At 46.3% G+C, this 11,823-nt stretch overlaps 1 protein-coding gene across 2 annotated transcripts in view; it reads right to left on the reverse strand.

Annotated features, from left to right (window-relative positions):
• The window catches only part of PHKA2 (phosphorylase kinase regulatory subunit alpha 2), a 36,294-nt gene that overhangs the window by 23,856 nt on the left and 615 nt on the right, over positions 1-11,823 (reverse strand). The window contains exons 1-10 of one of the 2 annotated variants that reach the window (XM_026052036.1): positions 11,797-11,814; positions 8,380-8,538; positions 6,590-6,637; positions 5,669-5,837; positions 4,738-4,820; positions 4,019-4,099; positions 2,351-2,449; positions 1,905-2,051; positions 1,650-1,703; positions 992-1,114 (exon numbers count right to left, since the gene is read on the reverse strand). In XM_026052036.1, coding sequence (XP_025907821.1) covers positions 992-1,114; positions 1,650-1,703; positions 1,905-2,051; positions 2,351-2,449; positions 4,019-4,099; positions 4,738-4,820; positions 5,669-5,837; positions 6,590-6,637; positions 8,380-8,442 — 867 coding nt within the window. In that variant the 5' untranslated portion in view covers positions 8,443-8,538; positions 11,797-11,814. Of the gene's footprint in view, positions 1-991; positions 1,115-1,649; positions 1,704-1,904; positions 2,052-2,350; positions 2,450-4,018; positions 4,100-4,737; positions 4,821-5,668; positions 5,838-6,589; positions 6,638-8,379; positions 8,539-11,796; positions 11,815-11,823 lie in introns of those variants that run through there. The other variant, XM_026052027.1, reaches the window with a different exon arrangement.

Here is an 11,823-nt window from a genome sequence, read left to right on the forward strand (position 1 = left end):
ATTTTGGCCTGAAACTGCCTGCTTAATTAAGTCTTCATTTTATTTTTTTTAAGGGATTATATTTATCAATCTCCAGTCCTCCTGCATACCAGGGAGTTTTAGAATCATGTTATTTTTCAGTTCCTCCAGGTTCTGCAGAACTCCAGCTAYGAATTTGCTTAATCCTGGTTGACCACTCTGATCCTTGGAGAGCTGTGATTGACTTAGCTCCCCYGACCAGGGAATGCTTGGGGCAGCAAAGGTATGAAGCAACTTATGACATCAGACTTAAGATTAGCTTTGGAATTAACTTAGGAAAATAGTTACTTTATCAGCACATAGGATGGTTCCTCATAAAGGTCAACCCAGTCCCAAACCTCCCAGGGCATCTAAAGTGAGTGAAGATATTAGGAGTCTTATTCTCAGCWGCCATACCACACGGGTTAGAGGAAAAGGGAGCTGCTCCCCCTCTGCAGTGCTGGGAGAGGAGGCATCGAGGYTGGTGGTGATGGCACCAGCCCATCAAAGCCTGCTCAGGTCAGTCTGACCATACCTGCCAAGAGAGCCATGGCCAAGGGCAATGAGCTCCCAGTATGGACCACAGGGCAGCTTCTCCCACATCACGAGGTTCACAAAAAGGCCATGGTGGCTGCAGGCTACAGCCTTCCTGATGGCTGCAACCCTGGCAAATTCCAGTGAACCCCAGTGAATTCTCAGTGGCATTCACTGCCAAAGCAGTATCAATGCTGCAAAAAATTCAACTGATGGCAAAAGTTTCACATCTGCTCAGGGCAGGAACAGTGCCACAGGCTGSAGGAAAGGATCCACCTCTTTACCCTCCTGCTGGTATCTGTGGCAAGCAATTCATCTACACAAATCTGCATCTGCCTTTTACAAAAAGAGGTCTTTGTGCASAGTCAACTGACATTCAAAATAAATACAGGTCAAAGCTACAAAATACAGTGGGTAACGGCTTCACATTTTCATTCCAAGTCACTTTTCCTGTGCTCACCTGAATTTTGTCCCCATTAAATACTCCATCAATTAGAAAGTACGTCCAGAACACCGGCCACTCGCATTCAATATTCTCAAAGAGCTTGAGCTCAGCTGGGTCATAATGCAGCCTGCTCGGGTCCTAGAAATTCAATCACACCCAGTTACTCACAGTGCTAAGTTATTCTTATTCCATACACAGGGGAATTTTACATGAATAATTGTAACAAACAAACAAACAAACAMACACATAGTAAAAAATCTCCAYGCAGCAGTTTGACTTCTTAYTCACATTCAATCTCAAACTATTTTTTCCATTCTCCAGAAAAATCAGCCCTCCCCAGTTTCACAATCTAAGCATCACACAAACCATCTTAGCTCTGCCTCCATTCGAAGATATCCAAGGATGCCCCAGAGGCACCGTTTCCCGCTTAGGCACCATCAGTTTGTGTGTGGGGGATCATTCCTAACAAAACTCCAGGTTAAGCTCTGCAGTTAGTAACTGCTTTTCCAGTACTTGCTCTCCGTTAGACATGAGTCACTTCCAGTGTGGACACTTGGATTACTACCAGATACACTAAGATCTTAACAGCAGTGCAGGACTTCACTCCCTACTGTAACTGAGACAAATCAAATGCTTCCAAACTTCTCCTGAGAGCAGACAAAAGCAATACTACCTCCTTGGGTGTCTTGTAACCATCCCGGAGGAAGCGACAGCAGCCGTAACGGCCCTGTGAAAAGAGACAAGTTATTGAAACTCCTCATACAAATACAAATGTACGTTGAGTTTTCAGTGTCACTTAGGGATTTTTCTCCCTCTTTTCCATATACTGACCCACCTAACCTGGCAGCGCTTTTTCGGTGAGGATTTTCAGTCAGGACTGGGAGGTTCTGCCTTCTCTTTCCTTTAGGAAAAGAAAGGAAATTCTTACCTGCAATTTGGATATGATTTCATTCTTGGTTATATTAACAAGGTTTATATCCTCCACTGCAAAAGCYGGGTAAGAAATAATGGAGAGAAGGCCAGCATCAATCTCCTTTGACGTGGATGCTCTTGGCAACATTGAATATAGAATGGACTGAGGGAAAGAAGGAAAAAAAATCAATGTAAAACAGTTTATCTTGTTCAAATGACTGGGTCAGAGCATGTCATTTGTGGAGTGACTTGGATCTCACTGGGTAATTATTTGTAAGGGAATTAATAAAAGAATATCTCAAGCCACTCACTGTCAGAACTACTGTTATAAACAGGGTGAACAGTATAGTCTTATGTCATCTTTATGCTAAGGTTTTGGTTTAATTAGTATTTCATATATAAACAAAAAGGGAGGGACACAGGATTTTCTTTCAACAAAGGAAAGAGAAGACTAATTTTTACCTGACAATGTTCTACTTCATCAGGAAGAACATGAATCACGGATTTGTGCCCTCCATGAGCACCAAAAAGATCTAGTTCATCAATTGCTTCCAAAGCTGCCTTCAAAAACAAASAAGCAAAAACCTTTTAAACTGAGCATACATCCTAGAACCTCATCTATTTTCCTTCCAAGACAAAGCAGACAGAGAAACTTGCTCCACAGATAGTTYGATAATTTAAAAAAACATCCTTTATGGAAAAATAGCCTTAAAAAAGTGAAGTTAGTAATAATTCTCTTTCTAATTCTCTTTTTGCTGTAGTGGGATACAGGATATTCTGCTGCAGGTTCTTACAATTTAAACATAGTGCAAAGCAATGATGGGCAAAGCTTTTGCTGAGAAATCTCAGTGCTGAAAACCTTATTACTAAATGCCTCTCCAGTCCCATATTCCAAAGTCATCTTTCACTCAGTTCGTTCTTACTGCTCCTACCCAAAGGCCTGTCCAAAAAGGAAGTCATGTACAACATGACCCAGGAGCCAAGGAGATTGATTAGCAGGAATACACAGCACATTACCAGTGCTATCCCCATTGATCCTACTGCTTCAGGAGGGAAAGAGATGTCTGTCCTCTTCACTCCTAACTAACTAGCTGAGAAACACCAAGCTCCAGACCAACAGATGGATCACGTCGTCTCGCATTTCTTGGCCATAACGTGTTGGCCGAGTAAAGACATCAGCAGGTCACCCATTAACTGAGGCTGAGAACCTCTACGTTACCCTAGAAGGCTACAAACTCCCAGCTTTGCTGATGTGGGGAGCACTGCCACGCAGGGGATACGGCTGCAGGACAGCAGTGGCTGCACTGCACAGCCAGGCTGGCAGATCGTTCACCTCAARCTTGCATTCACAGGGGAGCAGTAGCACTGACCGCTGCTCCTTGTCCATTTTCATTCCACACCTTTTGCAACACAACTTTCTGACAGAGAAAGTAGAGCACTGCAAAGCTTGCCTCATCCCTCTGCAGAGAGGCAGGGGCGTTTTTCTTTCTCTGACATRAAGATTGGTTTCCTGGCAGCAACACAAGTTGGGAAACAAGCGTTAAGAAAGAGAATTCCTGAAGTAGATTAAGAAAAAAAAAAAATCCATTTTTATCTCTGCAGCCGGGTCTTCAGGGCAGGGTATGGGGGACATACTGAGAAGCACACTTCTCATTCTCAGCCTCCCTCACAGGACCTGCCCCATTGCTGCTGGACTGAATTATGGCCAAGACTAGCAGGGTTCTTCCTCTTACAGCCACATGCAGGAGCTTGGTAACTAATAAACCCTGCTGAAATGCAACTAAGCTTTTGACCTTAATTCATTGCCAATGACTTTTTTACACAGTTACATTKACTGCCTTTCAAGCTTCCTTTAATATCCCTATGACCTTTCGCTATGAGACAGAGGAGCCAGAAGAGGAACCTCTGAAAAAAAAAAGTTAAACCCTGCTGAGGYGCTTCAAAGCAGACGGTTACCACAAAGATGATAAGCTAAATACAAAGATTTTATGCTAAATGCTCATTCACACACTATTTCTGATACAATCAGTTCACTATCCTAGTGGCCAAGAAGACTTTCCCCTAAGGAAAGGCAACTGCCAAAGGTGTTGTCTCTCCTCAGCACGACAGCAGTCACTAAGGCATCCTCACTTTGGCCATGCCTACGGAGCTCGCGTTCAGCTCAGGGATGCCCTGGTTCGTCTTGTCACCACGCTCCCACATTCCATAATCCTGCAACAACAGCAAGAAAAAACGTGGAGTTACATACRGAAAACAATCCCTTCTACCTCCTCTCCCTGTGCACAGCTCAGCAACAAAACAGAACCCTGCATGAAGCTRGCTTAAGCTAAAACAAGACCACCCCCTTACCACACACACACGTGCACCAGGCTTGGGAAAGGCCTTGCTAATCTTTAAAGAGAAGTACATAGAAATGTGCACCAGGAGGATCAGATCTACAATCACAAACCATTTTCTTCACAGAACAGTACAGAACCCTTGATCCCAAATACCTCTCTCAGCAGCCTTTGAATTCATCACGTTCAAAACACACGTTTATCACCATTTTGCTTTTTTTTTTTGAAAGGTGCATGAAATTTTAGTGATACATAAAAAAATGAAAAATAAAGTTCAGACCCATGCTGCAAGTTATTAGTATGAAAGAAGAAACATCCCTCCATCCACATACCAGAAAATCCCTCCATAGCCCCCCACCATTTCCAAAGATGTTGCTCACAATATAATGCAGCAAGAGATTCTGACAACCTCTCATCATAGAAATCATCCATGTTTCTCTTCTCCACTAATAAATTATTTTCGACCCATATCAAGTGGGTATTCAGATCATTTGCAGATAAATAATTACTTACAGCAACTTTGTAGGCAGCTTCTATGTAAAATACAAGATTCTGTATGAAGGTAACTTCATCTAGGGTGAAGATGATACGCAACCCTGATTGAAAGTGGGAAAGAAATTAATTAAATAGTGCTAAGACCAAAATATTTACGCCCCAATGAGTTTCAAATTTTTAGTTTATTTGCTGGCAATTACTGTCCACTGCAATGGAAAAATTGTCTGTGATTTCAAAAGAAGAGGCAGCAAGCATCAACACCACAAGTGTTACCCATTCTTTTTTTTTTCCTTTTTTCAAAGACCAACCCTCCCCTCAAAAACCAGCCCTGTGAGGGTGACATTCAGACACAGGGGGTACACAGCAGTAAGATGTGAGCCAGCTCTGGGTCTCCRAAACAGAACAGCCCAATTCCAACAGCAACTCCCTTTCCATTTGCTTCRAAAAAAGTCAGACACGCGCCCTGCCACCCATGCACTCAAAGGTGAGGGGCTCCAAGGACAGAAAAGCAAGGAGGGAAGAAAAGCAGAGCCACATCCTCAGAGGAGGACTACAGTTGTGAAGAGCATCAAAATAAAACATTGCTGGGGAAAAAAAAGGGATATGAGTGGAAGGAAAGTATCTGACTTGGTGTAGTCACTCTCTAAGAGGACAGGACATCAGCATAGCCCGCACATTCTTCAAACACAAAACTCATCTCTGACACAGCTCTGAACACCTCAGGTATTCGTATACCAACACACATTATGGGAATAGACACTGCCAGAGTAATCATTATAAATCTGAAATCCTACCTAAGCCACATCTCTTTCCCACATAACTATGATTCCCTTCTATAGTAATAGCTATGCAAATATCTTTGAGCCTATTTAAGGCTTAAGTKTTTTTTTTTCCTTTCAAATGAAAGAAGAGTGCAAGAGGAGTCAAGGCTAAAACACCTTGTGCTTACCTGATGCAGTCATCTGTGCCAAGAAGAGCAGGTAAAGGGATGTTGCATCTACCTGTAGATGCCCCCACTGGTCATCCCCGACCACCGTGGCACAGGTAGCCGAGTTGTACTTGGCGTGCAGGCAGTCTCTGGTGCTCTGCGTGTGTTTGAACTTCTCCACCTTATCTACCTAAAGAACAGCACAGGTTTTAAGTCTGGAAATCTTGGGAGGAAACTCTTCCGTCACAAACAATTTCAGAACAGGGATTTTGCTCTTGGGAGAGAGGAAACTTGAGGTTCTAGTTTTTATTACATCACATCAGTATGATTTGACCGACCAAAGTGCTTAAGCACATGTTCACCCTTAGGCTTAGACTAAATGCACATTTAATGAGCTAAGATCAGCTGTTCATCTTGGTGAAAATCAATTTTCAAAGGCAAAAATGCAGTTTGTTCCAACCATGATCTTTAAAAGGTGCAAGTGAGATCCTTTGTTAAGGAAAACCTCAGAATTTTTACTGAATCCCTACATCATTTGGTATATCCCCTTTCYGGGGTGCCAAAAAGTCACTGTTTAAATTCCCCCTCCCACTCTCCAGAAAAACATTGGCCCCGAAGACACAACACATGCTTGTTCAAATCATAACCTATGACAAAAAAAAAAAAAAGAAGAAGAAGCTGTCACTTAGTGGCTATGTGCTTGAATTGAGAACTTTTAATCAAACTATTTATTGCTATGTTGCTCTAAATCCATGGTACTGCTCTAGGTGCCCGGAGTACTTTTCCATATGATACTGATTTGGAGAACTAAGGCTTCTCAAATCTGGGCAATCATGTTTTCCCAAAAATTCTCACTCTCTCCCTTGGTCTACCAACTGCAGCTACACCCCTGGGTTGAACCTTGTGTTAAAAGCAAYGAACGCTATTGGTTTCAGACATTACCTGTCTCATCATGCACTGCAGGAGTCCTCGCATCAGCTTCACAACGTTCTGCAGGAACAAAACAGATGGGTGACATTCCCACATGAGCTGTTCCACACATTTGAGAACAGCAGAGTTCACCCCCCACATTAATGTCCTGCAAAGGGATAAACACATGCATACACAYCCAAAATGATTTTTTCTCCCTAACTTTACAAACACATTTTCCCTTGGGCCACATGGTGCTTTCAGTGGGATGGAGAGGAGCCTGCGGCAGCTTTAAAAATGCAGTACTTGTTACCTCTCAGAATTAACCGGCATTCTGAAGGTACTCAAGATCTTGATCTGATTCTTTGATTTTCTATGGGATTATAATATACTGGTGGATTTTTATTCCCATACCCATGTCAAGTAGGACAAGAGCCATCGATAAACAGGTGAACAACCCTCTGTGATCTTTTTATCTGGCTAAGGAAGTAACATTAACACCAATGATTATTTAGAATAACAGACCTAGGGAACCCGTGGAAATTTTTCACCTCTTTTTAAAGTACCACAGCATGCAGAGGGCAACTATAAAGGACCTTTACCATATATAAAGAGAAGCATAGAATTTTGTCTTAAACTAAGAAATTAAACTCATTTCTTTATCCAAAAACTATTATGGCTGCAGAATGGGACCATGCAAACCAAGTCAGGGTTCTTCTGTCACCTCAAATTTCCGTGGGTTGAGGAATCTGCCTGAGATTTACCCAAAGCCTTCAAAACCAAGGCAAAAAACTTCAGAGCGGTGCCAGAAACTGCAGGTTTTCAGAGAACTTGCCCACCTAACACCACCCCTTCCCCACAGGTRAGGCAGCTTTAGCAGGCTGGAAAAGGATTCTCTCACTCTCCATTTAATTCATCTCCCCTTCTTCCCCCACACTTAGACTTCCAATACCCGCTTTCCTGGCTGTATAGAAACAGCACTAGTGATGACAGAATTTAATACATATCTGTGTCTGGCACCTCCCCTCCTGTTCTCTACCACGCGAGTTTAGCAACAGTGTGGGGGTTTTGTCTTCTCTGGTTATGATCAAGCACACACTTCCATAAACCACGTGTGACTTTCAAGGGACCACTCAGGTTCATGTTCCACAGACTGCTAGTAAGAAATACTGCATATTTCTTTTTTACAGGGAAGAGCAGTTTAGCAGGTAAATTGCTAGCTCAGTATTGGAACAACCTAAACTTGATTTTCTCTTCCACAAGGATATCTCAGGTGAGACCCCAAGATTTTATCAGGGCTTGTAAATCCAGGCACAAAACATCCTGGATGCTTAATTTTTACTAGTCATTCACGCATCCAATGAAATTTTGATTCCTTCAAGTTGGTTTGGGGATTTGCCTATTTTAAATCAGGTGCTGGCTTCTCTGTGGCTCATTTCTCCAGCCCTAAAATCAAAATCTTGGAAAGATTCTGATTTCTTCTTGGGAAGTTGCCGGGAGCCCCGGGCACCACCTGGCACACAGATACTAGTGTCCAAGGAGCGAACCAGATGCTTCCCAACCTGGGACACACGTATGGAAAGCCCCAACACCTCCTGGGCACGAGAGCACCGCGAGCACACCATGCACAGCTGCTACGCCATGGCAATGGATGGATGGATGGATGGAGGGATGGATGGAGGGATGGATGGAGGGATGGATGGAGATGGATGGATGGAGATGATGGATGGATGGAGATGATGGATGGATGGAGATGGATGGATGGAGATGGATGGATGGAGATGGATGGATGGAGGGGAGGCTTGCGTGGAGCTCTGCCGTACCTGCTCAAGCTCATAGGCTTTGGCCTTATCCTCGTCGCGGTCGGCGTTCTTCCGGTAGGCCATGCCCAGGCCCCACACGGCCAGGATGCTGTAGATGTTGTCCCGCACCCAGGCATCCTTGTGGTGGGTGCTGGCCGAGAGCAGCCCCGTGACGGGGTTCTAGCCAAAGAAAGGCGAGAGGAGCGCGCGGTTACTGCCCGGGGCGGCGCTTCCCGCGCCCCCGTGGCTGGTAATAGATCCCAAAGAAGAGAGAGCCTCCAAGAAAGTCATCTCCCACCGGCTGTGCGTGAGCTGGTAACGGGCGTCAAGCCAGAGTTTCGGTTTCCCAAAATCCTGAAAATCAAAACTGCTTTTAACGCATCAGGCTCTGAGGTTTTCTGAAGATCCTTTTCCATTTAGGACCATTAGCTAAGTTACTGAGGAGAACCTGAACAAATTTAAATTTCATGTCTAAAGAAAGCAGAGGGTTGAGTTGAAGCTACAAACTCGCCAAGCCTGCGATCTATTCTTGTCTGTGTAACTGGTCTCTGGCATAACCTCAAGGAAGCAAAAAGCAGCACTACCTCCCTTCTGGGAAAGGTGAAAARGTATTTGTGTTGATACATCCTACTCGGCTTATGCATTTTGCATGAAGGTCTTCTTACACTCTCTGCTATAAAACATATAGAAACACAAATCCTAGTGATGTTTATATGCTGTCTGGAAATCAGAACACTAAGCAGTCTCCCGCAACGCAAATACTCCATTACTCTTAAATTTTTCATTTCATTATTAATTCTCCTCAACTCATCACCATTCATTTTAAAAGCATCTTTCTTAGCTATATATTTTTCATGCACAGGGAGAAAAAAAGAAGTAAAGAGACTAAAGGCCAATAGAGCTTTCAGTCAAATCTAGCCTTTACAGCCAACTCCAGTGGCTGAGAGACCAAAYTTCAGTGGAGTGAGCAAACAGCAGYGGCCAAAGCTGGTGTGACAAGGTGCAAAGATCCCAATAATAAAAAGGGGATACAATTTAGAAAAACACATTTGCAGTCATTCATTTCTGCCACGTGTTCCATTTCTTCTGTAGTTATTTATATGAAAGTTTTGAGGAGGAAGAGATTTCAACCAAAAATCCCAAGGCTTCGCACAGGACATCTGAACAGTGGCTCTGGTGACAGACTGACAGAGATACCCAGACTGTCTGGGTATAGTCAGTACTAGTATTATTGGTAAGATACAGGAATATCCAATGTCCTGTTAAGTGGAGGAGCTTACATGGCTACTGAAAAACAGTCCCAGAGCACAGGGCTCACAAATCAAATACACTATCCTCATCCTGAGAGAGAGACTGCTATCCTGTGACCTGCTTTCCACACTAAAGGTAATTTATTTCCTTCCCTTYGCTCCCTGCCACTGTTTCCCCCCGCCAAAATCTCTTCCCTGCATGGAGCATTTAATGGAAATGAAGGCACTGAGTCATGAGCACACAAGTACAGCAAGTGGCAATTACAAAATCACGGGTCACTGGTACAAGTRCACATGCTGCTATTAAATTGCTCTTTTTGTCAGTGTTTAATATTAATGTCATTAACATACAGCTGTTATGAAGCCCGTTTCATCCCTGGACGCCAGAGGCCCCATCTCTCCTCTGATGGATGCCACCCCCAGCGCCCGCATCCTGGAAACCGGGAAGCCCGAGTAACTTGGGCAAGGTCATCCCGCAGGCAGGAGCGCAGCCCGCGGCATCTCCCACATCCCCACACAGCGCGAGCACGAAACACAGCACCTCCCACCGCTGCCGTGTCCTTGCACGTGCTCCTAATGGGTTTGCAATAACTCACACAGAAATTCAGTCCACAAACACGCCGAGTTTGTGCCCACCACAGCCACGGACAAAGTTCTTTTTGACCAAAGCAGATGGAGTCCTAACCTTTTCTTTCACGTCTTTGCAGTTTCTAGTTTCCTGTAACTCTCAACAATAAGTGTATTTGGGAACTGATTCATGCAGAAAAAAAATAAAAATAAATAAAAACACCACAAACTTGCCCTCATCTTTCTCTGTTGAACTATTACCGTCCTCCAAGCGCACCCAGGTGCAGCAGGCACGCAAGGCAGTGAGCACTGGGCTGCACGCTTACGCCTGTGCACTGCCAAAACATTCAGTGGGTCACATTTTTGGCCTGCCRGTCCCGACATCTGCATTTTTTTTCCTGTTTACATGCCCACGCAGCACTGCTGGACAAGCAGCCGGAGCACAGAAAGCCCCATGCCAAGACAGCTCGCTCCATCAGATCAGCGCTGCAGTCAGCGAGGTGACACCGGCGCGGCGGGCACGGGCCGTGCGGCGCAGCGCACACGCACGGGACAAGCCGTGCCCGCCGCTCACCAGAGCCCGGCTCTATTTTAGGTTCAGTCCTGCCGAGAGGCGACGTTCACAGACACATTTCTCGGGCATCGCTCCGCACCTCTGTGCTGCTGGGGCTTAGCACTGACACAGGGATGTGCAGTGTGCGTACGTGTGAGCGCACGTGGTTTTCACATCGTAAAAACCTGTAAAAAACCTGACCACGAAAGACAGCATTTTACAAACACCATGACGACTTCCGTGCTCAGGCTTGCTCCGCTTCCACGTGCCTTTCTGCACATCCTTATGTAACCTGATAGTACCGGGCATCCCTGAGGAGCTTGTGCTGCTCGGGTTTACCAGCTGCCTGACAGAGGAGTCGGGCGCTTCCCACTGCTTCCTCGTGCTCCGTGCGGCCAAGCAGCACTCACGGATACACCGGGAGGTGCAGAATGGGTGACAGCCGCACTGGGGGTGCAGAACGGGTGACGGCTACACCAGGGGTGCAGAACCGCTCACGGCTACACCGGGAGCGCAGAGCGGGTGACGGCTACACCAGCGGTGCAGAACGGGTGACGGCTACACCGGGAGCGCAGAACCGTGCAGGGCAACACTGGGGGTGCAGGAAGAGGCCGCGAGCTCCTCCGCAGCAAAACCCCTTCCCTGCCCCTGCGCTGCGCTCCGTGAGCTCGATCGGTACCACAGGTTTCCCGCCAGCGCCCCACTGCAGATGCCCCTCGTGGGGCACGTGTCAGCGCCACTGCGAGCCCTGCCGGCTCCCCACGTCTCCCCACAGGCACGCAGCCCCCACAGACCCTCGGGACCCCACATGAGGCCCCCTGCTTCTCACCCCCCCAGACACACAGCTCCCCACAGCTTCCTATGGGCACCACACAGCCCCCCAAAACACGCCCAGCTCCCCGCAATCGCACCGCTCCTCACAGCGACCCCCAGCTCCCCAGAGACCCCCGTGTCCCCACAGTGACCCCCACAGCCTCCCCAGGGACCCCCAGCTCCCCTGGGCCTCCCCACAGCGCGCCCGTCCCCGCGCTCGCCCCGCGCCGCGGGCCGGGCCGCTGCCGCCCGCACCTGGTGCCGCAGGATGGTTCTCTGCAC

The sequence above is a fragment of the Nothoprocta perdicaria genome, unplaced genomic scaffold, assembly GCF_003342845.1.
Source record: "Nothoprocta perdicaria isolate Ctin4 unplaced genomic scaffold, notPer1 scaffold_112, whole genome shotgun sequence".
NCBI classification, from domain to species: Eukaryota; Metazoa; Chordata; class Aves; order Tinamiformes; family Tinamidae; genus Nothoprocta; species Nothoprocta perdicaria.